This window comes from Aulostomus chinensis, chromosome 12 (genome assembly GCF_037954235.1).
Source record: "Aulostomus chinensis isolate RoL2024-O1b breed Wild chromosome 12, RoL_Achi_v1.0, whole genome shotgun sequence".
Classification (NCBI taxonomy): domain Eukaryota; kingdom Metazoa; phylum Chordata; class Actinopteri; order Syngnathiformes; family Aulostomidae; genus Aulostomus; species Aulostomus chinensis.
This window is the reverse complement of record NC_141331.1, coordinates 24,654,574-24,681,571: the sequence shown is the minus strand read 5'-3', so window position 1 is coordinate 24,681,571 and position 26,998 is coordinate 24,654,574. Positions and strand designations below refer to the sequence as shown.

The following is a 26,998-nucleotide window of genomic DNA, read 5'->3' as shown; positions in this document are numbered from 1 at the left end:
CGATGGCCAAAAGGCTGAACTCAAGGCTTCAAAATGATAGTCCAAAAACCACTGGGTGAGCTCATGTTGGCTATGTCCACTCATTTCAGACAGGTTATGAGCACAATCAGTATGGCATCTTGGATGATAACTACAGCCTTTAATTAGGACAAAAAAACACAGAAAACTAACTTGCATAAACATGACATATTTTAAGAGAACCATTATGCTCAGCTTTTCCTTCTTTGTCTGGATAGCAGTTTCCTGTATCGACTAAAGAGCAGCTTATTATCTTTTCTCCATGCACCATGTGAAAATGAGAGAAACTATGTAAAGTGCTTGCACACTCTGTGGAACAAATGCCAGATTGATCAATAAACGTGGTGTAAATCTTCTGGGATACACCAATTAATTCATTGGCTACGTCTAGATGGTACTACTATTAACCCTATTAAGACAATGCTCAGCTTGTATAAGCATCATTTTATCCAGTATGTCTCCTCAGTACAGGAGAGATGGGTAGTAAAAATACTTGAATTCACCCATTTAAATGATAGCAGTGTGACTTTTGTAGGGATCTGTAGCAAACACATAAAACTGCAGAATATGATGTGTATGCAAGACATCTCTGTAGCACCACAATATCTGATTTAAAATGTTATTTTGACACACTCGCCTTTAGCAAAAACTGTACCTTCCTACCGTTTGAAAATTGCAGGAGATTTTGATTATTTTGCAGCCCTACTTTTAGACATGACATGCAATTCAATTGCATCATGAAACACAGCCAGTTGTGTACCAGAGCTCTGTGCAACATGTACAGTTTCAAAACTGTGTGATCCTTTGACACACTACATCCCCTGGTGAAAATGTGGCTGATGAGCCCACACATGCCAGAGGAAGCATGCGGTAGTCCAGACAAGGGAGACCTGGACAGCTTGGTAGAGTGAACTGGTGATGTGCAATTGGGAGAAAAAGACCCCCCAAAAAAGACCCCGGTCTGCAGCATGTTAACAGGAAAGAAAAAAAAAAGAAATATTGGAATATTAACCTTATTAGATATATTGTCTCATTTTAAATGAGTTCAATTGTTGAATTATTACCATCTGAGTAAAAATAATCATGAACTGTTTCAGCACATCACATTTGTCCTACCATCACGTGTTTTACCTTCGGAAGGCCACAAGCTACTGAAACATGTAATAACTTCTGATACAAGTTGCAAAAGTTTTGACTCCAACTTTTCCATAAATCTTACCCATAAATGGAAGATTAGACCTACTCCTACAAACTTCATCCCTAGAATCCCTTCATCCCTTCAATGCTGGAATCTAACACCAAATCAAGAGTGACATTCAACTCAAATAATCTCTGACACTGAACAAACATGTCAAATAATGTGACACTTTAAATACACACAGTAGACACGCACTATAGACAACCATGGTTTGCAAGAACAGGACACAGAGCAGGAACATCTCCGTATCAGTTTTTACAACTTTGGCATTACATAATTGTCCCAACGAGTGTGTAGAGCTGACTTTCACTACAATGGGTAATTCAAGAAAATTTCACGACTCCAAGTTGATTTTGTACTGTTGTTATTCGTAAAATTTGTTTGGGCATTAAATATAGTTTATTTATAACAAATGTACGCAAACACCTTGCTAAAGTCACAAAGATCTCATCGCCGATTAGTAATTCCGCAGTAAATATTCATTATTTGAACCCGACCTGGGTGACGAAATGATAGAAATATGTGCTGCAGATAAGACTGTCTATACAAGGGGGTGGGCAATCATGTGCCATGGAGGGCTGTGTGTATGCAGGTTTTCCTTCCAACCCAACACTTTAACAGGTGATTCCACTGATTAACACACCCTAACCCACAGAAGAGTGTTAATCAGTGGAATCAGTGCCCCACTCCCCTCGTTTCTGTAAATGTCATCAACGCGCATTGACATCGAAAGTGGACCCGTGCTGTGCTAACGTCCCTAAGATGAGTGGGCAAACTCCAACTGTTAAGTGAGCAAATTTATATTTTAAGTCTTTATAAACTATCTTTATGATAGTAGGTTGAGTTACAGCTGATATATTTACAAAAATTTTTAGGTTATGAGTTACTGCTGGCGTATTGAAAATTATTTTATGAGCTTGTACAAAAAAAGACACTTCTTTTAGAATTTGTCCTTCCTGTAATGGATGCTAGTGCTAGCTAGGACATACAGAGTAAGCTAGGAATACCAAACTATTACACTGAAAAATGGCTTACTTGTGTCATAGCTACTACGCTACTCAGTCGTCTCAGCTTACTCTCCATTGTATGCATGCTCACTAACCCTATCCCCAACTATCTTGTCGGTGATTGGCTGGAAAGTGGTTTATGTTTATGTGCACATCCTGTGCACTCAGTGTTTGTTTGCTGTTTGTGAGCCCTGTGTTGTCTCCAGAGACCGGATTTTTTCAAGGGGAGATGCCTATGATTTGAGACAAAAATGAAATCACGCTGAAACCATGCAATAAGGCTTAGCGCACCTTTAAGAGCTGTGTTGTTGGGGTACACCATCAAATTATGAGACTGTGACTACCTGTACATCAACAGCAAAAAAAAAAGAAGAAGAAGAAGAAGAAGAAGATCGGCTCTCGCACAAAACACAGTTAGGGTTCAGGTAAGTTCAGAATTGGGGTTAAATTCGTGACACAACACCAGAATTGGCATGGAGGGAGAAAATGTATGAGTAAAAGTGTAAAATCCTATCGCTTGTTTTATTTAGACTAAGGTCAATAGTTGGATTATTGCTGTCTATGCAAACATCACCAGTGAGAGACACACTGTTGACAAAAGGGCAGGTCAGCTCAACCCCATCTATTTTTTCTCCTTCTTTTAATTCTGTCTTTTAATAGTATCAAGAACACCATATGCAGTTAAAAAAAAACTCCAATTATGGTCATTAAAATCATAAATAATTATCAGTATCAACGAAAATAAAACATCTTGCTGTAGAGTATATTTTTTCCCAATCATTTCATTCAGCACAGGAATTGAATATGGGATAAGTTCAAATGGACCAGGAAGGAATAAATATATGTATCTTGCTTTGGAGTATTTACCACAGGTTGTTCATTTATGAGTAAAATAAAGAAGTTAAATAGTAATAGTTAGATGTATGAGGTTTGTAAACAATTAGTCAGGCATAATAAGCATTAATTAAGGCACCTTGTTTGGTCTTGTAAAGAAATACACAGACACACACAGCAGCTAAGCTAACTCACAACCAGCAGTAAATCAAAGTTTTCCACATTTACATCAGTTAATCATTTCATAGAACTGCTGCAGATGACTTCTCGTAGAGCTGAATTGCTCCGTTAATACATGTGGCCGTACATTCTGCTGTATGAGTGAAAAGAGAAACAGCTCAGCGTGAGTGAGAGAGAGAGTGCAAAGCAGTTTCAGGAGGTCTCCTGACTTCACGGTTAGCACCGGACGTCGGTACAGCTCACACACCGAGGAGGGACGCCGTGGAGGCGACTGCTGGCCAGAACACCTCAGAGTGGAGGGCAGGTCCGCTACCATAGATAAGCCCTGGGATTTTATCTGCGCAACAGAAACCGCAGTCCACCCACACAACCTCAACATTAGCTAGCACTTAGTGAGCACCAAGTTCAGTCAAGGGCTGTCAACTTTCACAAGCGCCTGCACTGACAGGCTAGCAGACGCGGTGGGGAGAGAATTGGGTCTTTTTTCCCTTGGACTCTTGAACGGATACAAGCACCCTTGACTGGCGTGAAAATGACACACACATTCTACCTGTTTTAATCACACACACAAGAGGCTCGTCGGACTCACCAGCAACACCAGCATGAACATTTTCGCCTCTCTCATCCGACTCCCGTAACGATTCCGAGAGGCCATGATGCCGTGCCGTTGCCACGTCTGGACACGCATGCGCAATCGGTTCTCAACGATCCCAAGAAAGCACGCGAGGTTTCTTGGGAAATGTAGTTTGACCCAAGTATTGCACCTGCCGACCAGCCGGACATCCCTTCCCTGACACTGGGGAGAGCGAAGAGAGCATGTTTTGTTTGTAGCATTCTAGAGGACAATTATAATTGCATTGGGCTTAAGAGAGTAATCAGTAAATAGTCTTGTGATTTGAATCTCTCTTAATTAACATGTTATCAGTTTGACTTCTACTCCCCCATCCCATTGAGTTTGATTAAAGCTTTGGACACTGGTGGGAGAAGTTGTCACATTCTCTACTCAAGCACTGTCGAAATTCTCAGTTACATATATTACTCATATACATTAAATAAAAAATACCCAAGTATTATCATGAAGGTGTACTCATGTATTCAAAGTAAGAGTACGCAATGTAGAAAAATATGTTACTTAAACAGTTAGACTGTTGTATGTATTAGATCCTTACAACTGCATGTACAAGCAGGATTCTAGTATATTATTTATTATTATGGATTACTCTTCAAATCACAAAGTCCCTAAAGGTGCCTGATAAATGTAGTAAAGTAGATATTTCCCCCTGGCATGGGGAGACGAAGTAAGTAGCATGAATAGACTCCAATTCATGGAAAATTAGTTAACTAATAAAGTCAATGTACTCAGTCATATTCGACCCCTGGCAGTGGAATGTGTCTAGCTTATGCAATGGCCGGTTCAAGGTAAGTGAACCATCAAAACTGGCAATTTAGAAATGACAATATAAAACATGGCTTACTAGATTCTTACAGTTTGACCATTTATTTTACTTGTGGTAAAAATAAAAAAAAAAAGCTTCCAAATTACAAGAGGACAAAGTGTTTGGTATTCTGAATTGGATGGGAATCAAAAATCAGATGTTAGAGAATCATGACTATTAACTCTTGCCTCTTAGATTACCTGTTCTTTTCTCAGTGTTGGAATTTTTCTTGGCAATTTATTATTACAAAAAAATATAAGGTCATTAGTCAGTGGCATTGAAGGGGAAGAGATAAGGAACTGTGCACTTTATTGAACATAGTCAACTGTTATAAGTATGTATGAATGTTCAGACTTAGAGATAATAAAACATGTAGGCATACTTTTATTTTTGACACTAAAAACAAGACAGGAATAATTAAACACTGATTAGGATCAGAGTGGCACGCTGGAGCAGTGGTTAGTGGTCAGCAAGAAGGTTCCAGGTTCGAGCCCCGGCTGGAGCGCGACATCTTTCTGTGTGAGTCTCCATGTTCTCCCTGTTCCTGCTGGGTTCTCTCTGGTACTCCAGCTTCCTCCACAGTCCAAAGACATCAAGAGGGGACCAGGTTAATCCAGACTCTAAATTGACCGTAGGCGTGGCTGGGAGAGCCAATGGTTGTCTGTCTCTATGTGTTGGCCCTGCCATGGACTGGTGACCTGTCCAGGGTGAACCCTGCCTCTCACCTGAAGGTTGCTGGGATAGGCTCCACCCCCCGCGACCCTTAACAGAATAAGAGGTAGAAAATGGATGAATGGATGGATGGATGATTAGGATCACAAAGGTGATTCATATAATTTCTTATGAATTCCTAAACAGTTTTCCACTGTGCTCCAAAATGTAGTGAACCAGCTCAGTCGATGCTTAAAAACCTGTGTAATTTGACTTTTCTCCGTAGAGAAAACTGATCAAGAATTGATGAAGAATTGAAAGAATCAGCAGAATCTATAATAGAATTGATCAATGAAATCATATCAATTCTTCATCCCTGATAAATGTCTCCTTCAATTCTGAAAATTCGATCAGTTTCATACAGGCAATTTTAGAAGAGGAGTGGTAACTCAGCCTTGTTAAAGGAAGCCGCATCCTTCAGTTTGCCCATCAGGTCAGCTACTGAAGCCTGAGAAAAGTGAGGTCCACATAAAGGAGAAAAAAATGAAAGTAAAAAACACGGTTTAGTTTGTCTTTGTTTCCTCTTGTGCCTTCAGACAACAAGAGGAAACAAATTATTCACCTGTTTACCATGTCAGTACTGCTCCCACATGGGGAGTTTCACTGCATGGATGATGTATAGGTGCATGTGTGGGAGTGCGTGATGCATATGTGTAATTATCATATTAATGTTTGAATTTGTTTGCTTGTGGGCTTCAGTGTATGATTGCAGGATTTTGTTGGGTGCCGTTCAAACTGACCTTAACCATGCGCTTTATTTCCTACAATGCTTTGTCTGCTCCTTAGACTCCCCTTGCCTTTCGGTTCCTACCTTCCATTGTTTAACAGGGACGGTTATGTGTGTAACAGAGGTTTGGTAACATGCAGCAGTTGCACACAGGGACTTGTGGTGAGAGCTGTGCTGACTGAGTGGTGACGATAGAGATTTCTGGCCTCAACACATTATATTGAGACTAGAGATGAAGGAAAATATGGGCACATCATCAGTACCTGCAGATAGCAGCAGTTTGTATGTCAGTCTGATAGCCAATATTTATATCAGGTCTCTGTTTTCACTCACATATAGAATGATAGGGGGGAAATCAATAAATACAAGATTCATGGCCTTTTCCAAATGTTTTAGAAATAAGAAAACGAAACTTTTTAACTTCACAATGTTTGCATGGGTTTGTACAAAACATGAATATTACAGAAACTTCATCTCCCGATAGCACGGGCTACTGGCCGACATAGGGGCCCATGATCACGAGTGTTCACGTCGGTGGAAGAGGACGATTTCCAGGGGGGTAGCCCGAAGGCCGCCTGTGACTTCTTCCAGATGGAGTTTTCTGTAGGTAGATCTTAATTCCATCATGATCAACACGCTGTACAATAGAGAGAGTAAAATAGAGCAGAATGACTTTCTAGCGTCTGGAGTCGGTGTTTGTCTGCTCGGAAAAAAACAGCGAAGCAAAGAAAACATTTATCCCCGGTGGAGTTGAATTGCCAAGTTACCACCCCTTCCCCACTCTGTTAGACAACAACATCACGCCAAACCTTTCCCAGAAGCCCTCCTTTGTCTCTCAGGTGCAAACACACATACAGACACACACGCACAGATACACACACAGCTTCAGCCCGAGACCGACGCTCGGTTGCGACACTCTTGCAGCTCTCCGGGGGTGTCCATGCGTAGCCTATACCACCCCCCCTTTCCCTTTTGCGCCTTCAAATCGGCCCCATCCTTCTTCACCCCCCCCCCCCCGCTCCTCTCCCCCTCTCCCCCCACCCCAACCGGTGGTATCGTCCGACTCTCAAGGAGAGCTAGAGCGCAGTTGTCGGCTGCAGGTCGCTGGGAAAGACCGGGACGCGCACATTGGCGGAGGACGCGGAACACTCGAACCCGCCTCTAACCTAGATCTGGTACTGAGAGTCTGATCCTCTCCTCATCTCCGCCTGGCTTTAGACACCAACCTGAGGAATATCTCCGAAGGTAAACACTAATCGCATTTCTTTCTTTTGTTCGGTGAAACACCTGAAATGACTAAGAGAAAAACACTTTTGGGTGTGTGGGGCAGCAGTTTCCATCTTGTGTCCCACCTCACATTTGCTTCTACCGACGAAAACTAATATTGCTCCACTTTGAATGCAGTGTGGGATTTCTTTCCTTCTTTCTCTCTTTCTTTCTTTTGAAATTGCTGGAGTTACCCACTCCAAATAAATTAAAACAAGAACAACCCCGTGGATGTGTCAGTGGAGAGCTTTATCCTGCCATGGTGATGGTTCCGTGATTCCCTCGACCGTTATTCTAGCAGCGCTGTCTGAGGAACGAGGCGATCTTATTCCTGTCAAACACTTTTCCAGCCCACTTTGACTGTTCCATTTGACTTGAATGTGTATTTATTCATTGCCTGATGTTGCGTGTGTTATTCAGAGTCGTTCGCTGCCCTTTATTCCACGCCAGCTTTACTTTCCACTCACGTTTCATCCCGGGATCAGAGGAGCGTTTGTGGGCTGCAGGAGTCGCCTGTACCGCACACATTTGTTCGCCCTCAAACTTACTTTGCGCTTCACGCTGCCGTGTAGTCGGGATGTGAGGGATGAGAGTTCAGAGCCACTGTCAACATCACCTCTGCTGCTTTCTGAATTTATACCAGGTTTTATTGTAAAACTCTTGCGCTGTTTCTTGATTTATCTACAGATGTAGACAAATTTAATGGATCTTGTAATTCTCCTTTGATGGTGAATGTGTGTGTGTGTGTGTATGTCCGACTGATTCAAATGCCTCTTGATTTATCAGTTTCAAAAAATTTACGTTTTTTTTTTTTAAGGCACGGAACGCCGCATGTTGAATCTTCATGTTTCTTTTTCTTTTACAGTTTTCTCTTGGACTTGTGAAACAAATTCTGCATGAAAGTCTTTATTTGGGCTTGTTTTTGGCGAATAGCTTCGCTGATTTTAACCTTAGAAGAAGATTTAAGAGGTTCCAGACCAGGGATATGTAACAAAGAAACACAGTATTTAGAGAAAAAAAAAACCAACACATTTCTTTTTGTATTTTTTGGTTGGTCAGAAAGTTCTTGTTGGGTTGCTGCAGTGCAACAGAGGGCAGTGTTGAGCAGCAATCTGCAGCTGCTGCAACACCTTGCCAGGTGAAGTTTGCTGCATCATGTCTGGCACTAATTGAAGCTTTTCTGAGGAAAACACAACTGCAGATGAGGGTGTCGTCTTTACTCTGGAGCAGAGGTGTAGAACTTACCAGAGCCTGGGCTAATAAAAACAGGTGATTAAATGTCAAGTACTTTCAGCAGGCTTTCAGGGATATTTAGTCCACAGTTGGCATTTTTCGAGGTTTAATATTCATCAGATATTCACTTGAAAGCCATTTTCCATCATCACTGGAGCTTTTAGCAGCTTTTTTTTTAGTGCGACATTAATGTGCTGCATTTTATTGAACCACAGTTGTTCATTGTCTTTAACAGCATCAATGAAAATCACTTTATTATTCATTAACGCTCAAATAGCTCTCAAGTGCAATGGGCGGTTTGGGTTTTGGTAAAAATGTCCAATGACATGTTTTTCTTCTCTAATTTGTGACTTAAATAAGCAAATATTCAGACTGTTATTCTGCTATTATTGCTCCCATTTCTCTCACAGAACATAAGACTAACAATAAACACAGAGTGAGATTCTGTTTTATTACATCTGAGCAACTTAGTTCTGCCTGTCTGGAATTTTAAACAGGCGATTTATTGAGTTCATTCATCAACAAGTCCCGACTCTCTACCGTCTCTTTATGGATATTCACATCCTTACAGGTTTTGTCATGCCCACATGCTTGTCATATGGATGATTAATGCTTTTGTTATTTGAAGAGCTGTTTTAGTATCCCGGGTCAGTCCTTTCAAATGTAAAACAGGTTTTCATCTTTGATGAATTTATGAGGGCTCTTGACAGTTCCTGGCGGGGGAACTTGACCAGCGCAGCAAAAGCAGCTCCCCAACTCCTCTTACACCACCCCTCTAGTCACTTTCTCTTTCTCTGTCCGCTCCGTGTCATCTTCATAGCGACAGTGAAAGCGGCCTGTATCTTCACGACATGTGATTTTGACATGAATCATTCATGTCCATTTACCAACATGATAGGTGGGGGATAGATGAGCTGGTAGCCTCTCCCTCAACTTTTTAATGATGCATTTAAACGGTGTTGTGTGGTTTATTTCTCTAGTCGAGACTTCATCTGAGAGGCAACAGGCCGATATGAAAGTTTAATGTCCAGCGAACGTGATCCTCTTCTACCCTTCTCAAAGACATAAAGATTCCGTATGACTGACCTCTGGTGTGGTGTGTGTGCTTAGAGCAGGTACATGTACCGTGTACGATTCAGTCTGGTTTGAGGTCTCCCACCTTGTGCTGCCATTGCTCTAAATGCAGCTTCCCTTCGTATGGCTTCAGGTCTATAAACGAGGAAATACCTTTAATGGATTAGAAATTTTTCCCTCAGCGCTGGCAGCTTTTCACCAACCAAGTCCAAGGCAGACATTTCAGTGTGATACATTTCCTGTCTTTTATTCAGCTGTTCAGTTTTTCACACTCAGGACACCTGTCACCACCTACGCCAGTATGACCTCAAATCTATTAATGCACTGTATTGTAACCGCTCACACTCTCCTTCAATGTGAGAAATTTCATGCTTTAAATGCCAGGAAGGATGCTCCAAGAACTGCCGCGAGGCAGTAAGTGGCTGGCTGTGACCACCGATCTTGAGATCCTTTTTTTTTTGTTTTTTTTTTGTTTTTTTTTAACATAGCCTGTGCTTGAAAGCGCAGCGGAGAAATTTTAAAGTGATCCTCTTGAGCAGGATTCACATGGTAATTAGGTCAGGCCACATTGAGGAAAAACAAATCTGTCCGCATGTGGAGAGAGAGAGAGAGAGAGAGAGAGAGAGAGAGAGAGAGAGAGCAGAAAACACTGAGAGATGCTTCCTTTAAGTGGCTGTATATATTCACAAGCCTGCAGCCCCCTCGGAGTGTCTGAGGCTCTCTGTTATGTAAATACAACACCAGATTTGAAATCACGGATTCAGCTGCTATGATTTGTGCTGGCAGAATTTGATTAAAATATTGTTCCACAGTGCTGACACAAGTGTTAGCATTTTCTACTCACACAGCGATGGAGGTCCTGTGCCTGAGAACACCTCACTTTATCTCAATCAGGTGAGACTGGATTGAAAGTGAGAGGCTTAACCAGTAGGCTGATTGAATTTATTTCACATCCTGTGAACAATAAGGAACACAGTATTTCCCATATGTTGGGTCTACTTGGGAGGCACCCAGGCAGAAACATTATGTATCACATTTAGGGGCTGTGGAAACCTCATTATTATTTAAGATGACATTTTTTGTACAAGTTGGGATAAAATACAGTTTTCCATTTTCCTGAAAAAAAACATTTTTGTAACTGCCAGCCTGTGGGAAGCAGTGGAAAGGTGGAAAAAAAAATTGTGAAGATTCTTTGGCGATCCCATCACGAACTTGTAATTCAGTTCATTTTGACACAAAAGCGACATTTGTCAGAGGACAAATCCAGAGAAAAAGAACTCTGTTCAAGTCCAGTCTGTCTCAACAGCACAGTCTCATGAGATCTGACGACACATCTCTAGGTGTCCAACTGTCCTTCTGGTTTCACCGCCATTAGTTAGAAACATTGAAACAGACCTGTATGTAAAACCTAGAATTAAGAATGAACGTAAGTCAGTCCAACAGCAGTCTTTGTACCTAAACCTAACCTGACCTTATTGTAGTTATGCATCATAAAATATGAATTTCTAAATATAAATTTCATTTTTCTTGAAGCTTTTGGCAGTGAATGACAGATATCAGCTCGTCACCATGCAACGCAGTGTTGAGAAGATGGTTATTTCATGTATGTCTCATCATGATTGGTAGGTCAGGTGGCTGTACCTGTTGAAGAAGCAGGAAAAATTTAAATAGGAGCACTGTTTAGGAAAAGGTGTGGATGGATTCTAGACTGTAGTGGTTGGGGTGGAGAACACAGCTCAGGGGAAGGACCCATGGGTCTGATGAAACCTGGAGAGGAATGGGAGAGGCTGGAGAAGGCACAATTGTAACTGTCTGACATCAAGATGGTGATGGGCTCTTAAAGGCTGAGGTGAAGTGAAGAAATCGTTTACCTTGGGGAGAAGTTCAAGCACAAACCTGAAAAAAGACACAGTCAATGAAATAACTCCTGGATTTTTTTGTCTCTTTAAATACCCCGTATCAGTTTATCTAACTGTAGCTTGATGCAAATACAGTACAGCGATTTGCCTCCCTCCACCAGCACCTTGATGAGAATCAGCCTTCAGCCCTGATGGAGACTAACCAGACAGCTTCAGCCGCCATGTCTGCGTGGTACAGTCTGAGCCAGTGGGTGGAAATGAATAATTCCATGATGTCTGTCTGGGTCCCCTCATTGTTTTTGAATGCAGAGTGCACTTGACGTGGCCTTCACTCACATTGTGTGTGTGCGTGTGTGTGCGTGTGTGTGTTCCTCACCCTGCCAAGACGCACAACCTCAGCGACTGTGAAGTCAGATAGAGCTGCAGAGTCTTTGCACTACCCTGATAATTAATGCTTGTTACAACCAACAGGCTCAATTTGTCTGTGGAACACTATCATCACTGTTCCCCCGTCACGTCCCCGTGTTGCTGCTGTTGTTGCTGTTATTGTACCTTTGCAAATTGGGAGAATTGACATGAGAAAAATCTAGAGGTACGCCAAGATTCAAGTAAATGCAATGCTTTTAATGTTGGTCTAAAGTCATCATTTTTTTCCAGCCTGTTTGTGGTGCAACATTTGTGTGCACAAAACATATATTTGCGAGTACTATCTGCCTATTTACATTATTTAGATGAACCATTGTTGGCTTTTTGGGGTCAGACACAACAAAAAAAGTTGTAAAATCTGAAAATTTTGGCCCAGATTTTAAAATTGATAAAACAATTCACAGATTAGCTCATCATGATAACGTTAATCAGCATATGTTTCCATTTGTTGTGTTGCAAGGCTTTTGGAGAAGAAGATTTAGATGCATTGTATTTCTCCTCTGTTTCACGTTTGAAGTAACCTGAAGGTGTTTTTCTTGTAGCAGTCAGTGTTTCCCCTCTTTTCACACATTCTCATTGTTATTCCTCTTGGTATAAAATGAGGTGTGTGAGTGCGTGTGCGTGTATGTGTGTGTGTGTGCGTGTGTGTGTGCGCGCGCGTGCGTGTGTGTGTGCTCATGTCTGAGCAATTTGATTTTTCTCTTTGTATGCCTGCGAAGCGGACGTGAAGGCATGTGCCTTTTCTCTCATGTCCCTCCTGTGCTCAGCCGGCAAGGTCTGAGCGAGGCAAGAATAAAAGGAGTGCTAGAGGAGGAGAAAGTGCTCCCACAGTTGATTTGGCCATGGTGGGGGGAGGAACACTATTCCCATTGATGCTCTGGATGCATGGCTGAAGCCCCCAGAAGCTTTAGGAAGGGGTCTCATTCAAGGCTTGATGTGACTCGGAGGACTGTGTTGGAAGATGGGTGTTGAGCCCATTGTGGGGGACGGTGGGAACATTGTCCCTGCTCCGCTGCTCTAATGCCACTCTGAAGCAGTGGCCCTATAAGCTGGATGGGCTCTCAGATGGTCTGTTTTAATTCCACCTCAAACCTCCACAACAGCTTCAGTTCTGCTGTTCATGGATTCCCAGCTTCTTCTTTGCTGAGGGAGATCATTCCTTTAAGAATATTCCCTCATTAGATATTTTGACAATGGTTGCCCTCAAATCTCAGTATTCATCTACAATAGTCAGTGGGAGGGGCGGGATGGGGATCATAACTAGGATGCAGGATATTGAGTTTTATATCTACTAAATATTAATAACTTAATAACTTAACATTTTCATATTCACCTTGTTTTTCATTATGTAAATTTATATATATATAAATGATATTTACCTTTTTTTTAAGTTCATAGGGTATTAACATTTTGTACATAATGAAAAACAAGGTTTTCTTTATTTCTGAAACATTTGGAAACCCAGTGTATCCAATAAATACTACATTGTTTTCTAATCATAAAAAGTAAATGATGAGCAAAGACGATATTCAGATTAGCAACAGTGAATCAATGCTTCTCCATGACAATTATGATTAATAATAATGATAATGATATAAACCATAGAGGTTCTGATTGACATATATATACCCTTCTACGATACATTTCATGTGTTTATATCACACAGTCCTAAGTACAGAGTCATTTACCAAAAGGGCTAAATCCCGTTGAGAAGAGAGTCATTTCTCCAGGACTGTAAGAACCATCACAGGGCTGGGACGGAACAGGAGTAGTTCTGTGAGACTGGGATGAGACAGGAGTGAAAATGCACTCTTGTGTCCTCCTCTAGTTGAGAGTGTTACTACATTTTGTTGCCCATTGAGAGCATGGGACCATGAAAGCCACTCTCTATGAGTCATCGCATTTGATCAGATACATTTAGTCATACTTTTCTCAAATGTGTCAGTATTCATAAAATATATTGATATCCGGGCTCGGACTGGGGATTTTGGCAAATGACGGACGGGCCAGACCAGTGGGCTGCAAGGTCACCATCACCAGCGATGTGGAAAAAAGGGCACCTGCCAGCTGCTCCCCGTGTCGGAAGTTTAGAAGTTCGGAAGTTAGAAGAGCCCGTGCGATACACATACACACATACACAAATGTCAGCATATACTGTCAACAGCTCCAAATCCAATGGGATTAAATGAAAAGGGTGAAAGATTAAAAATGAAAATAAAAGGGTCCAGACAGATATAGCCAGGGACACATTTTTCTCCCAACCCTTTTTGTATCTTTTTTGTACCAAAGAAAAAGTGACTCCAAGTCCTATGAACATAATAATGAAGTCATGATAGTACATAAATCCTGTCATGTATTGTATACTTGCTAGTCATAAAATGCCTCAGTCACACATTAACTTTGAATTCCCTGCTTTCGCCTTTGTTGCTCACGGTTTCAAGACACCCACCGAATGGATTAAGCTCATTTTTACGAAGGCAAACCCTCTCAAATGGGGATATCTTCTCCTACCAGAGTCGCAGGGTGAGTCTGTGCTCAGTGGCCTAATAGGTTTGCAGTGAGGCTACAGAACAAGACCAGAATAAGGACACATTTTACAACGCTCTAGCAGTGCATTTACACGGTGATGGTTGAAAAAAGAGTGACTTTAATGTATCCGAGGAATTTTGACATTGTGTTTGGACTGATTGGGGTATTGTAGGAGGCGGCTGTGAGGTCACATCGTCAGCTGCACCAGCTGGGTTGGAGTCTATTAGTTTCTCTGTATCTGCACTTTTATTAGCATTGGTTTGTTTCCAGTATCAGTCTTTGATGAACTGCCTCTGATAGGTCGTATAACTGGCTCATTAGAGAGCACGGCACATGCGTCTGCTCGGGAGCCGTCTGCTGTTGTGTGCTTGTTTGTATGCTTATCCACGTGTTTGCATTTGTGCATGCATATTTGTCTACTTTCGATTAGTGTACATATGCAGTAATGGGCAGGAAGTCAGCCGTTTGTGATCGGAGGCAGCTGGTCTCTCCACTTCCACCGTTGCCCACAAGGTTCCGTACCGGTTGGGTGGGTAATTGGACAACCACGTGGCAACATCTACATGTATAAGCCTAATTATTCAGCAGCACTAAATATGATGAGAGCAGTTGTCTTTCTGTCAGAACTGGTTGAAAATGGGATGCAAAGGCTAAATTCCCCGGTGAGTAGAGTGTGCCTGGGGAGAGGAAGCTCATCTGCTCCTTCCCATCAATGCTTTTTCATATTCTCCCGGACTCTTGAGACCATCTGTCACCCTTCCATCTTTCCTCATATCCTTCATCTATCCTTTCCCAAACTTCACCTGATATTCACACCCTTTCTTTCATGAGGAGACACAAAAAGTTTGCTGTGCAGCTGGTGGGTAAGACAAACTCTTAATGAATTTTCACTTCTTTCTTACTCCTGTAATGACATAGAACCCAGCGGCACCTACGTAATTCTGCTGCTGCAGTGTGTTCATTTAAATAGCATTCTGGCATTCTGCAACAGAGGTGTGACGAGTAGACACAACAGATTCAGGTTCAGATTCTTTATGAGTTGAAATTATCCAAAGTTGGCTTCAAAATTTGCTCGACAATTCAATGGAAAGTCAGCTGGTGCTCTTTTTTGAGTGAGCTCTCGGCATTGAAAAATCCACCTTAGACTTCTGGATTAGTGTCCATCTCAAATATTCTTCATATTTGTCTCTCAAAGGTTATTATTTAGTTGCTACATTTTTTAAAAAGGCTTGCAGCCTCTGCCTTTTGTTTGCAGATGAATCGCAGGCTGTAGCTTGTCTGGGCGCCGCAGTTCCCTCAATGCAGATTTCTGCATCTGACGTCAACATCACATTATGAGGTAAAATCCGTGTTAATGTGAATGGATTCAGAAATAGCACTCGTCAGGTCCATGATGCAGCTGATAATTTTGGACGCTGAATCGAGTTCGTATTTTTCATTCGCTCTAATTTCCCTCACACTGTGTAGTTCAAGTGCGCTAAACACGGCAAGGAAAAGTCCTGTGATCAGAAATGAGAGGCCATCGAAATTCCACAGGCGGGTCTTCATCCACATGTGAGCCGCTGAAATTAATGTTTTTTGGTCCTATGCCAATATTTGATCCATTTACTGCCAGTGGCAGTGTTCACTTAGAAGCAAACGGAGACTCCGGTTTTTGTGGGGCGGGCTTGCTGGTTTGGCCTGCACCAGAGTCTGAATGAGCTTTCACACCAGCCTGATACATTGAACTATCCAACAAAATACGGCAGGTTTGCCGAACACACCCAAGAGCTCAGGTGCAAAAGAGTGTGTAGAATCAGGACATTTCTACACTGATGTTGTGCTCGCGCTCATCCATTATTATTGTTCTTTTAGTGACATCACCCTCATTTGTCAGAATCCAGTGGCTGTGAAATAAATGTTAAAGATGGTATTACTGAGTCCGACAAGTCGACAGAAAGCCTCCTCAACGACCACATTAAAATCTGCAAATGTTTTTAATCATTTTATATTGATGCCATATTCCTAATTCTTCTCTATAATTTATTCAATCAGTTCAGCTTTTGTGTATGGGACACAGCAGGGTTCTGAATTGATGAATGAGTGAAATAGAGAAGCAACAAAAGAGACTGCATTCTCTTTTGTGCGGCAGCTTATTTCACATCTCAGATCAGTGAATCAGTCCAGTCTATTATTCAGTGTCTGTGTTTGCTAGCGCTCCCTGTTTGACCTGGATACCAATGAGCACTGCGTTGTACTTCAGCTTAACCTGCCAGACGTTCCACAGAAATTATTCTACTCTGCCCTTTGACCTGTTCCTTTGGATCTTGCCAGAAAATCTCTTGGGCTTAAGCCAAGAGAAAGAGTTTTTCTCGACCAAAGTGGCCGATTTGTGATTCCTGTTGTGTGTGAGCTGTAGTCTGGAGTAGAAGCTGGGGGGCTCCAGAGGAGCTGTAATCAAGAGCTCATTAGTTCACCAGGGCTGAACATGGGGAACATATCATCACATGTCTCACAGATGACTGCATCAACAAGTGTTGGGAGTGAAGACCCAACAGCCGTAGTCCTTGTTTGATATTTGATGTGAGGATGAAGCTACGATGCATCGCACGCCGTCAGCAGTGTGACAAAGAGGGATGAGAGAAAAGTGGAACAAAACGTTTGGTGCATATTAGTTTTGCCCTCTTGAGCTTCAAGTGATCATTGTGAACATTATTGTCATTCTAAACTGCTGCATTTGGTTGATAGTTGGTTTTGGTTACTATGGCGATAAAAGTGGCTGGCGGCATGGGCAGGTGGGTCTATTTCAGACAGACAGAGAAAGAGAGGAGTGTGATAGTGATAAATGTCCTGACAAAAACACAGTCGGATCTCAGGGCCTGCTTGTCAGCATTGAGGCGTTATGAAGCACGCTGGCCCCAGCCAACCCTTGTCCCCCTTTGCCTGAGGATGGGACTAAGTTTAATCACAATCGTGTGAATTATTTATTATACAAAAATCTATTACTTTTCAACGTGGTGGATGAAAGCTGGAATAAATTGAAATGTTGGATTAAGCCGAGAAGGAAATGAGATTCACCTGTGTGTCTGCTAAAAATCAATCCTCACAATCCAGTTGATTAATGGCAAAACATTTGTCTCAGCGTCTCCTGTCTGCTGCACGCCTCTTATTCTGAAACATCAAACAAGTGGAGGTGCCCTTTGTTGGCATTCACGTGGCACTCTGGTTACCATGCAGCCTGTTAACAAGGAAGTGAAGTGATGGAAGACTGGAGGCCGAATGTCTGCATGATAGAGATAAGCAGCCGACCGCGCTTCCTCGCTTCACAGCCCCCCCACCCCTCCGAAACACCCAGAAACATTACATTTGGATTTTTGAGCAGCAGGATTCGGATGATGGAAAGCACACAATACAAGCCTGAGAAACATCACATTTAGCTACTTTGCCGCTACGCTTGCAAGTCCAATCCCAAACTCGCCCATGTCCTCCATATCGCACAACCTCAAAGTTTCAGGTGGTTTGATTCATGAAATTTATGATTTGATTCGAACAGTTTTCTTGAGCTCTGACATCTGCCATCTAGTGGCTTTTTTCATGTTCACTCGCTCAGCGAGGGAAAAATGTCTCCAGGTGTTGAGAGAGGCAGCCATGCAGCTGCTCCATCATCTCCGACCCGAGCGCTGGCCAGAATGTCTCATAAATACTGGACAGAAAATAACCTTATTTTTCTGTACTCATCTGAGAAAGTGAGAAAGGAGAAAAACAAACAAACTGGGAGAATTTGAGTTTTGAAGATCAAAATTGATCAATTTTGATTGACATTCAGTTTATTTTTTGAAAAAAAAAATGATGATAAGATAAGATAAGATAAGATGAGTTCAGAAGATAATCTTTTATTAGTCCCAAGACTGGGAAATTTATGGTGTTAAAATTTGTAACGATTACTTTAATTTGGAACATCAATAGATACACAGTAATGAATAAAGTAATGTAGCAATCCATCAGTCTGTATCGCATCAATCTGATGTTACTGACATAAACATCGATGCATAAATGTGTAGTTATTTTCATCAACACCACCTGTATTCTCTCAGCAGTGTACACTCTCATACTACAGGTGGCGGTGTCAGCTGGTTGCCATGGAAAGCCTTACAACCGTGTAAGGTTCTGATGCTTACATAGCGCCGAGCTATGCAGCGGCAAACTGCTAGCTCTCCCAAGCACTAAAGTGTCAGTCGGAAATTGTAGAAGATGAAACATTTTGGGTTCAGGGGAAATAATGAACAGAAAGACAAGAAGTTTATTTGGAAAGAATGTAATTGTGAAAGTAAAACCACAGGTTTGTTATCTCACCCCAAAAAGTGGCATGGTGTTAAAACCAGTGACTTTAACCTACACCCGCAGTTGCACATCTGTGTACATTTCATTTGATCATATTTTATTTCATGCAGTACTCCGGGGTACTCTTTGAAGAGACAACTGTCGTTAAAATGTGTATTTTTATAATAAAAGCACTTTTGCTGCTATTGGGATTTGAAGGCTTTTCTTTTTTAGCCTTTATACAATTAAGGTTACATAATTTCAGTTACTTTTACTGAGCTCTACCAATAAATTATTGATTAATTAGTTATTGTTAGTTAATTATATTTAATTTGAATTTTCAAATTGAAATCAATTCATTTTATGTTGATTGCAGATCCCAGCATTGAACTGAAGTGCTGCAAATTTGACGTATCAAATACGAATGGGTCGCTGGCTAAAAGAATGAATATGGTATCGAATCGTGATCAAACTTGTGGTTTGCTCCCCTCTTCGCTGCAGAACCTGGTCTTCTTTCATGTCATCCTTCTGAATTAAGTAGACCCATGATGCTTAAGCTGAAAGGAGGCTCTGTCGGGTTGCTGTAGCGTGTCCATGCGCGTGCGCTTGTGTGTGCAAGTGCTACGCTCTGCAGCTAAAGCTTCTTCTTTTCCAGTGACCTCTACACCTAGGGCCCCTGCCCACTCACCTTCAAACACTCTTAGCTCTCTGTGGCATAACCCTCTGCCCCTCCCATTCTATGTGAATAGCTTTGTAAAGGAGCTCAAAGCTCAAACTTTGCAATTCCGGTGTAAGACTTAGAAAGGACATGATGAATGAGCTTCAGACACACAGACACATTCCTTTGTATGTATGTGTACATCATCGGACAACAGGAGGTAACGTTAGCTTGTCATTTTTCCACACTGGCCTGGCCTCTTCACCTGACCTCAGTGGAATAAATGTGTGTATCTGTTCTGGTATTTAAATGTTTACAAATGCTGAAGGACCTAAGGAAGCACACGGAGAACTTTCTAGCGATGTGTAAATCAGCTGCTGCAGCTTTGAGGGCACGTGGATGTAGGCCCTGGCTCACAGCAGATTGCTTTCGCTAGTCTTGGCCAGCAGCCCCATTCATCACCCACCATGATAGCAGCTTCAGTCAGGCCTTTTTCAAGCTATGACTGAGGTCCCAATCACTGTACAGAACTGTTAGTGTGCCTCAAAATGACAAATTTATGTATGTTCAGCTGGACTCAGGGCGTGATAGGTTAATAGGTACACCTGATTAATTAGTACAATTATGTCTCTGCAGCAATACTAGAATAAATCAGTGTCAGAGAAATAATTGTCCCGTTTCCTGCACTGTCAGTTATGAATTGTACAATTGACATAACATACAGTTCACGACAACCTTTTTTAACACCCAGTAAATTGGACGTACAAGAAGAGATATGCCTGTAACCAAATCACCCTCCACGCTGAGTCAAAGATTTGGGTGTCAGCGGTTACCTTAGCTATGGACCCCTCATCACATGTGAACACTTTTTGATGAAAAAACATGTGAATGATGTTGCACTTGAAGATTTGGAGTAAGCATGAAAGAAAATGGAATGAATATCAGTATCGTCTATTCAAGATGAGGTCTCAAAAGTTTACCCCACGCAACACACAACGAACCTCAAATATGTACTCATTATCATTCTGCTTACCCAGTTTCATGTTTTTAAGTTTGATGGTGGATTTATCAATTTTAATATGTGTGTATGATGAAAAAGCTCCCAGCTACAGCTCTACAGGCACACGGTGTAACTTGCCAGTTACTTAGAGTGTGATGGAAATATGGGGTGCCGAATATAAAAATTCGGTTGCAATTTTCTAGCTGATATATTTTCAACATTTAGCTCATTTTCCTCACATTTGGGGCAGAAATTCATGTAAAACAATATCTCACAGGTAATTGGCACATCACACGATTAACAGTAAGTTACGGTGTTTTAATTTTAAGTCCTTTATGCATACTGTAGGCCCTACAGTATGCAGCACAGTAAAACAACTTAACTTCGCGTTAATCGTGTGACGTGCCGGTGGAGTTATACCTTTGAGTGCAGCCCCCACACCTGTAATAACCGCCTTTTCAAGCTCTCCCACTTATAGAGAACCGGCCATGCCTGCGTTTCACCGCATCTCATCTCACGTCATTGAATCGTGCTGCACGGTAAGAGGTGTAAGCAGGGTTGGGCTGTTTGAGGCCAATGCAGTGGGCGTGGTTTCCTTGGTGATTTGAATTTTTCGAAATATTTAGCTTTACACTCTGCGACACATTAAGATTTATATTTAACATTTAGCATTTTGATGTAGAGTTAACATTTAGATTTAACTTTTATTTTTTTACACATGAACATATTTTTGACAATTGCATACAACATGTTGTTTTACATGAATTTCTGCCTCAAATGTGAGGAAAATGAGTTAAATGTGAAGAAAATGAGCTAAATGTAGAAAATATATCGGCCAGAAAATTGTAACCAAATTTTTACATTCGCCACCCCATGTGGAAATGTCTTGGCCCTTACCTGAACTGCACTTTGTCTCCTGGGGCTGCCTGATATGAGCACACACTTGTAGGCGGAGCATGGATAAAGAAAGATGCAGGAGTGGTTGCAGTGCCATTTCACTGTGATGCATTCAGGGGCGTTAAACAACATGTTGAAATACAAGCCAGGCCTCATCCAAATGACTTCCATCTCCCACAGGTTGCATGTCAGCCTTGAAAAAGTGAACTTTTCATAGCAAGGCTTAATCTTTTTGATGACATTGGACTGTATGAGGAGAATTCATTCGTCCCCGAGCTTTAAATGACTCTTCCCACATTTTGTGATTTGAGCTCACCGGGGTCCTGTATTTCAGCACTTTCATCATTTGAGGATGCTACCACTCACTCAGCACGGAGGACAGAGTCAGCAAATCGTCCTTAATTCTACTGATAGCGTTGGATTCCTTATATCAGCTACTGTATCAGTTAATGATCAGCTTGTCATCCATTCTCTAACTCGGCAGGACATCAGTGATGTCAGCACTCACTCACTTTAACGTGTCCTTGCAGATTTCTTACGTTTAGCAGTTTCTCTGCACTTAACTGGATTTGAACCCACCACGCATCCTTTAGTTGATGTAACAGTTCCTTTTGGTCTGTCCATAAATACCTTTCCCAGTGAATGGCTGCAGGATGGGAGTCATGACATGTCACTGCAACAGCACTATTACCGAGGGTCAGACAGACAGGTGGGGGTCACTTAGACACATGCTGCTCTACCATTTTCTGTGCTGCTCTGGGTTTTGCTGCTCATTCTGTCCTCGTGAATTATGACACCCTCAGGGAAGAGTGAGACAACGGCAGGAAAGGCCGTCTTCCCGCAGTTCATTCAAACACCACTCAGCAACTTTTTTTTTCAGTTGTAGCCAGGAGCTCTGAGGGTTTTAGAGGTTAATGACTGCAGCTTAGACAGAAGGCTGGCACAGATCAAATAGACTTATTACATGCAGATGTGTTACATGCATGCTGATGACAACTCTCACCTGGCATAAATATTTCGAGCACTCAGTGTAGATAACTTAACTGGTGGCTCATTTGCATCTAGATTCAGGTGTATTTTGGGGGGAATCCATCCATCCATTTTCTTCTGCTTATCCTGTTAAGAGTTCACCCTGGACGGGTCGCCAGTCCATGGCAGGGCCAACACATACAGACAAACAACCATTCACACTCACAGTCACACCTACGGTCAATTTAGAGTCTGGATTAACCTGGTCCCTCTTGATGTCTTTGGACTGTGGGAGGAAGCTGGAGTACCGGAGAGAACCCAGCAGGAACAGGGAGAACATGGAGACTCACCCAGAAAGACCCTGTGCCGGGGCTCGATATTCGAATACAGTGTGAGAGGTTATTAGGAGTCACAGCATGCCTGAGTTTGTTTCTTATGTTGGGATTTAACCAGTGAAATAATTTAAATATCAATAGTGATCATTTTTTGGTGGACCAGCAGACATGCAGCAGCATAAATTGAGTTATTGCAAGACAATGACAACTAAACAAGATCTGGGCTAATTTGTGTGTCTGCAGCGGGTTGGTGGCCGCTGCTGTTACACTGAGTTCTGCCAGTCTGCGTTCACCTCCTGGGAGTAGACACAACCAACAACATTGTAATAATTTATACCTGCAGCAGGCACAGTGGTGACCTATAGTCACCTTTCATTTCACAAAACAGGTTCATGCAAGGGCTGTGTAAGAACCAATAATAATTTATTTTCAAAAAGCAGTGTTCAAGTGTGATTTCGCCGTCAGTCAGGAAAGATTTAGTGAATAAACAAAAAACAAATAAATTGGAATCACAAGATTTTCAAAATTAAAGCAATCATGATGTCTTGTCATGTCTGTCAAAATTTTGTACTGGAATTAACGGATTTGTTTCATTGTAAACAGCTTCTATTCACAGGCCATCAGGCTTCTCAATGAATCACTCACACACACCGCACGCAACACACTCCATCCATCCATCCATCTATTTTCTTCCACTTATTCCTGTTAAGGGTTGTGGGGGTGGAGCCTATCCCAGCAGCCTTCAGGCGAGAGGCGGGGTTCACCCTGGACAGGTCACCAGTCCATGGCAGGGCCAACACATACAGACAAACAACCATTGGCTCTCACAGCCACGCCTACGGTCAATTTAGAGTCTGGATTAACCTGGTCCCCCCTTGATGTTTTTGGACTGTGGAGGAAGCTGGAGTACCAGAGAGAACCCAGCAGGAACAGGGAGAACATGCAGATTCCATGCCCGAACTGGGACTCAAACCCGGAACCTTCATTGTTGTTTTTATTGTTATTATTGTTTCTCCTGTTCTTTATTTTTGATGTCGTCTTTTTTTTAGGGAGATGAACGGAATAAGAATTTCATTGCATCGTATAACTGCCTGTTTTGCTGTGCATATGACAATAAAAACTCTTGAATCTTGAATCTAAATAGATGATCAGGACATTGTCATAGCAATTATTAGGGAATTCTTCATACTGAAGCCCATAAAAACTCACATATTAGCCGGATCTGAAAGTGGACCACCCCAGGGTGGCTGAGCGCTCTGATATTTTTTGAGTGACACGTTGTCAAATGGTTATCAGTACCTTACTTAATCAACTGTGACAGAAGGAATTTTGACCCTCCCCTTTCATTTACCACTTAGAAAAAACCAAAAAGCACGGTATTTATTGGATTATATCTGTAATAAAAGAACAAAATCCAAGACATCACTTTCCTCTTTTAAATAATGAGAAATGAATTGAAGGAATTGTGTGGTTCATGGTATCAAGGAAGTGGGGCTGCTACTGAGTTTAAAGAAATTATTCCAAATGTTCTAACCAGAGGTACCAGTGTGTACCTAAATGAGTAAAAATACACGTCGCTGAGAGGGTGAACGGAAAGTACTCATCACAGGTGCAGGTCTGGTGGTGTTGCAGGAACTGAAATGTTTGCCTGCACGTCCAGAACTGTTCTTGTCTCGTACATTAGTTTTTGAGTGTGTATTTTATAGAAATAATGGATGGACATGACCAAGTTGTATTGTAAATAATACTATAAAATAATTTCAGCAAAGCTTATGCTTTAGTCGTGTTTGTGTTCTTGGGAGTTACTGCCAGTGGTGGAAGAAGTATACATTTCCTCCACTCAAATAAAAGTTTTAAGTACTCAGATGGATGGTACTTTGTTAAAAGTTTATATGTCCGTTCAGAATTCTACTAGTAGGGAAGTATTTTAAATTGAGTTAACCTTAATATCCAAAGTAAAAGTACACATTCATACACATACATGATGTTTGTCTTTTCCGGTGTTCAGTCCTCAAACTATCGACCTGGCGTCTGGGGCAGGGAGGGGGACCTGCAGACAGATATCAGGAGGGTTGCCAGGAAGCAGGGAGGTGTAACCTAACTTAACTAACTGGTGCAGCCGCTGTGGCATTTATTTGTGTTCCCCGTTCCAGTAATGACTGTGTATTTTACAACAGATTCTACAGCTGGGACCGAGACAAGATGTTGCAGATGAGCGTTTTCTATCCAGAGATTCTTACAGACTACCTGAACCACCTGTGACAAACTAGACACGTTCTCTAACACAGTCTGGGGGTAGACCGGGTTTTGATCTAGTCTTGCGCTTAACAAACTGTACGACAACACCAGGGACTTCTTTCTCCTCTTGCCACCTCTTTTGCTTCAGCTCTGTGGTCGCAAACCCTTCAGACTTTCCTGCGTCTCCTGCGTGTCCCCCCTGCTGCTTCGACAGCGTGCCCCGTTGGCCTGACGCCCAGACATCCTTGGCGATTTATAAACCGATGGTGATGGTGGCCGTGCCCGTGTGTCTTTGACTTTGCTGTAGACGTGCTCCCTTTCATTAAGACGGCATGGGACAGAGGGCTGCTTGTGCTCTGCGGTGACAGGCATAAACATTACATAAAAGATGGGGTCGGGGGCGGTGCGTGGTGATCCTGTGTTTGACTTCAGCTGTCCTCGCTGTCTCTCCGTCTCAGTGTCTGTCCGTCATAGGATGATGTGTTTTTGTACCAAAAAGCTAACTCACAGGTGATCTAATTGAGCATTTTCCAGTAGCTGCATACTCCTGTGAGATTTATTTAAATGCCAGGCACCTTAAATTATTTCAACTTTAATGAGTTCTGTGCCTTGGATGACGTGCATCAAACACTAAAAATGATTTTTATGATCTTCACCAGGTAATGCATTTGGAATCCTGGCACTAAGCTAGACATGTAGAAGATAGCTGTTTGTTTTTCTGCTTCTCATAAGCTTGCTCTGCAGGTGTTGCCAACAGAATATAACATCTATCATGTCGCAGTGTTATGGTTGCACAGCAGAATGCTGCTCCTAATCACCTGGTGTACCTGTTTACTCTCCTAGCAGCCTGTCAGCTGTTAACAAAAGAAACACATTTGGACAACCCTGACAGAAAACACATTATTGTGCCACTCATGTATGTACATTTGGACACGAGTGATTACATACCTGTATATGCTGCCACACGCTGCAGCATGTGTGTGGAGCACATATGGAAATCATGCAGTGATTTTTTTTCAATGAGTGAAATTCCCATTTTTTTCTGTAAGGGGACGCGTCAAAGTGCTTTCAAAATTGAATGGATATATCAGCATAACCAATATAAAAGGATTAATATATCACATTCTTCCTGGTGAAAAACATCCAACTATAGGTGGCTGGCTCTGCAGCTGTAAAAAACAAGACATACATTTGTGTGTCTGTGAAAGGCAAAATACACTGTGGTTTAGCTATCGCTTGAACTCGAATTGTTCAATAGTTGGCAGTTGTTTCAGTTTTTAGCTGAAATCTGTTTGAATGCATCTAGAAATGCAGTGTCTAGTAAGACTAGGTTTCTCTCATCAGTTTTACCATAAAGGTTATTCATTTCAAAATCAGTTAGTGTCTGGTAGAATATTAGTAATTTATCGTTAAGATGAAGAATATCGACATTCTACGTAGCTTCAGAAATGCTTTCGAAGCCCATGGGAGCTTGTCGAAAGGCAGCGTTCACATTTTTACATTTCAACAAAGTGCTCCGTACTCATATAACATGAACAGTAATATGGACAGAAAAACAGAACATCACGGTTCGTTTTGTAAAAGGACAAATCAACTAGGAGCCTTTGCATTTTAGCTGCCTAGAACTGAAAGAGATCTTTTGCTCTGTGTGTAATGAAGCAGTAACCCAGTGGAGTGGTTCTGTAGCTTTTAAGTGAGGTGGATTGAGATCAGTAGGAAAAAACCCTGATAGCGTACTGAAAATGATTGTAGAACTTTGAGATGACGAAAGCTGCTGAGTGCTGTGATGCAGGCGAATGACCTTGTTGCTATGAAATTTTCTGGAGTGAAATGACCTGGCCTGGCTCCAGCGCCCCCCGCCCCCCCCCATGCTGACAACAGCCATTTGATACTGCGGACAGGACGAGTCCTCTGTGCTGCTGTATATGCCTGTGTGTTGGTGTGTTCCTGACACCGGCTGTGATCGAGCGCGCTCACCCCAGGCCTCCAGGGACACCCAAACTACTGGTTGGCACTGGAAATTGACAATGACTGAAAGACTTAAGCCACCCCAGGCCATCTTCTGTGGACTTCGGTGCTTCTGATTTTCTTTACTTTCTGTGCC

General features: G+C 42.0%; 2 protein-coding genes across 8 annotated transcripts in view; one reads left to right on the top strand and one right to left on the bottom strand.

Annotated features, from left to right (window-relative positions):
- Window positions 1-3,925, bottom strand: part of pdia5 (protein disulfide isomerase family A, member 5) — a 66,182-nt gene extending 62,257 nt beyond the window's left edge. The window contains exon 1 of the mRNA XM_086220872.1: window positions 3,827-3,925. Within this exon, the coding sequence (XP_086076998.1) occupies window positions 3,827-3,925 (99 nt within the window). The remainder of the gene's footprint in view (window positions 1-3,826) is intronic.
- A 3,190-nt stretch (window positions 3,926-7,115) lies between these two features.
- Window positions 7,116-26,998, top strand: part of sema5ba (sema domain, seven thrombospondin repeats (type 1 and type 1-like), transmembrane domain (TM) and short cytoplasmic domain, (semaphorin) 5Ba) — a 190,854-nt gene continuing 170,971 nt past the window's right edge. For 3 of the 7 annotated variants that reach the window (XM_086220866.1, XM_086220868.1, XM_086220865.1), the window contains exon 1: window positions 7,119-7,356. The gene's annotated coding sequence lies outside the window, so the exon portion shown is untranslated. Of the gene's footprint in view, window positions 7,357-26,998 lie in introns of all 7 variants that reach the window. The other 4 variants (XM_086220870.1, XM_086220867.1, XM_086220871.1 and 1 more) reach the window with 4 other exon arrangements.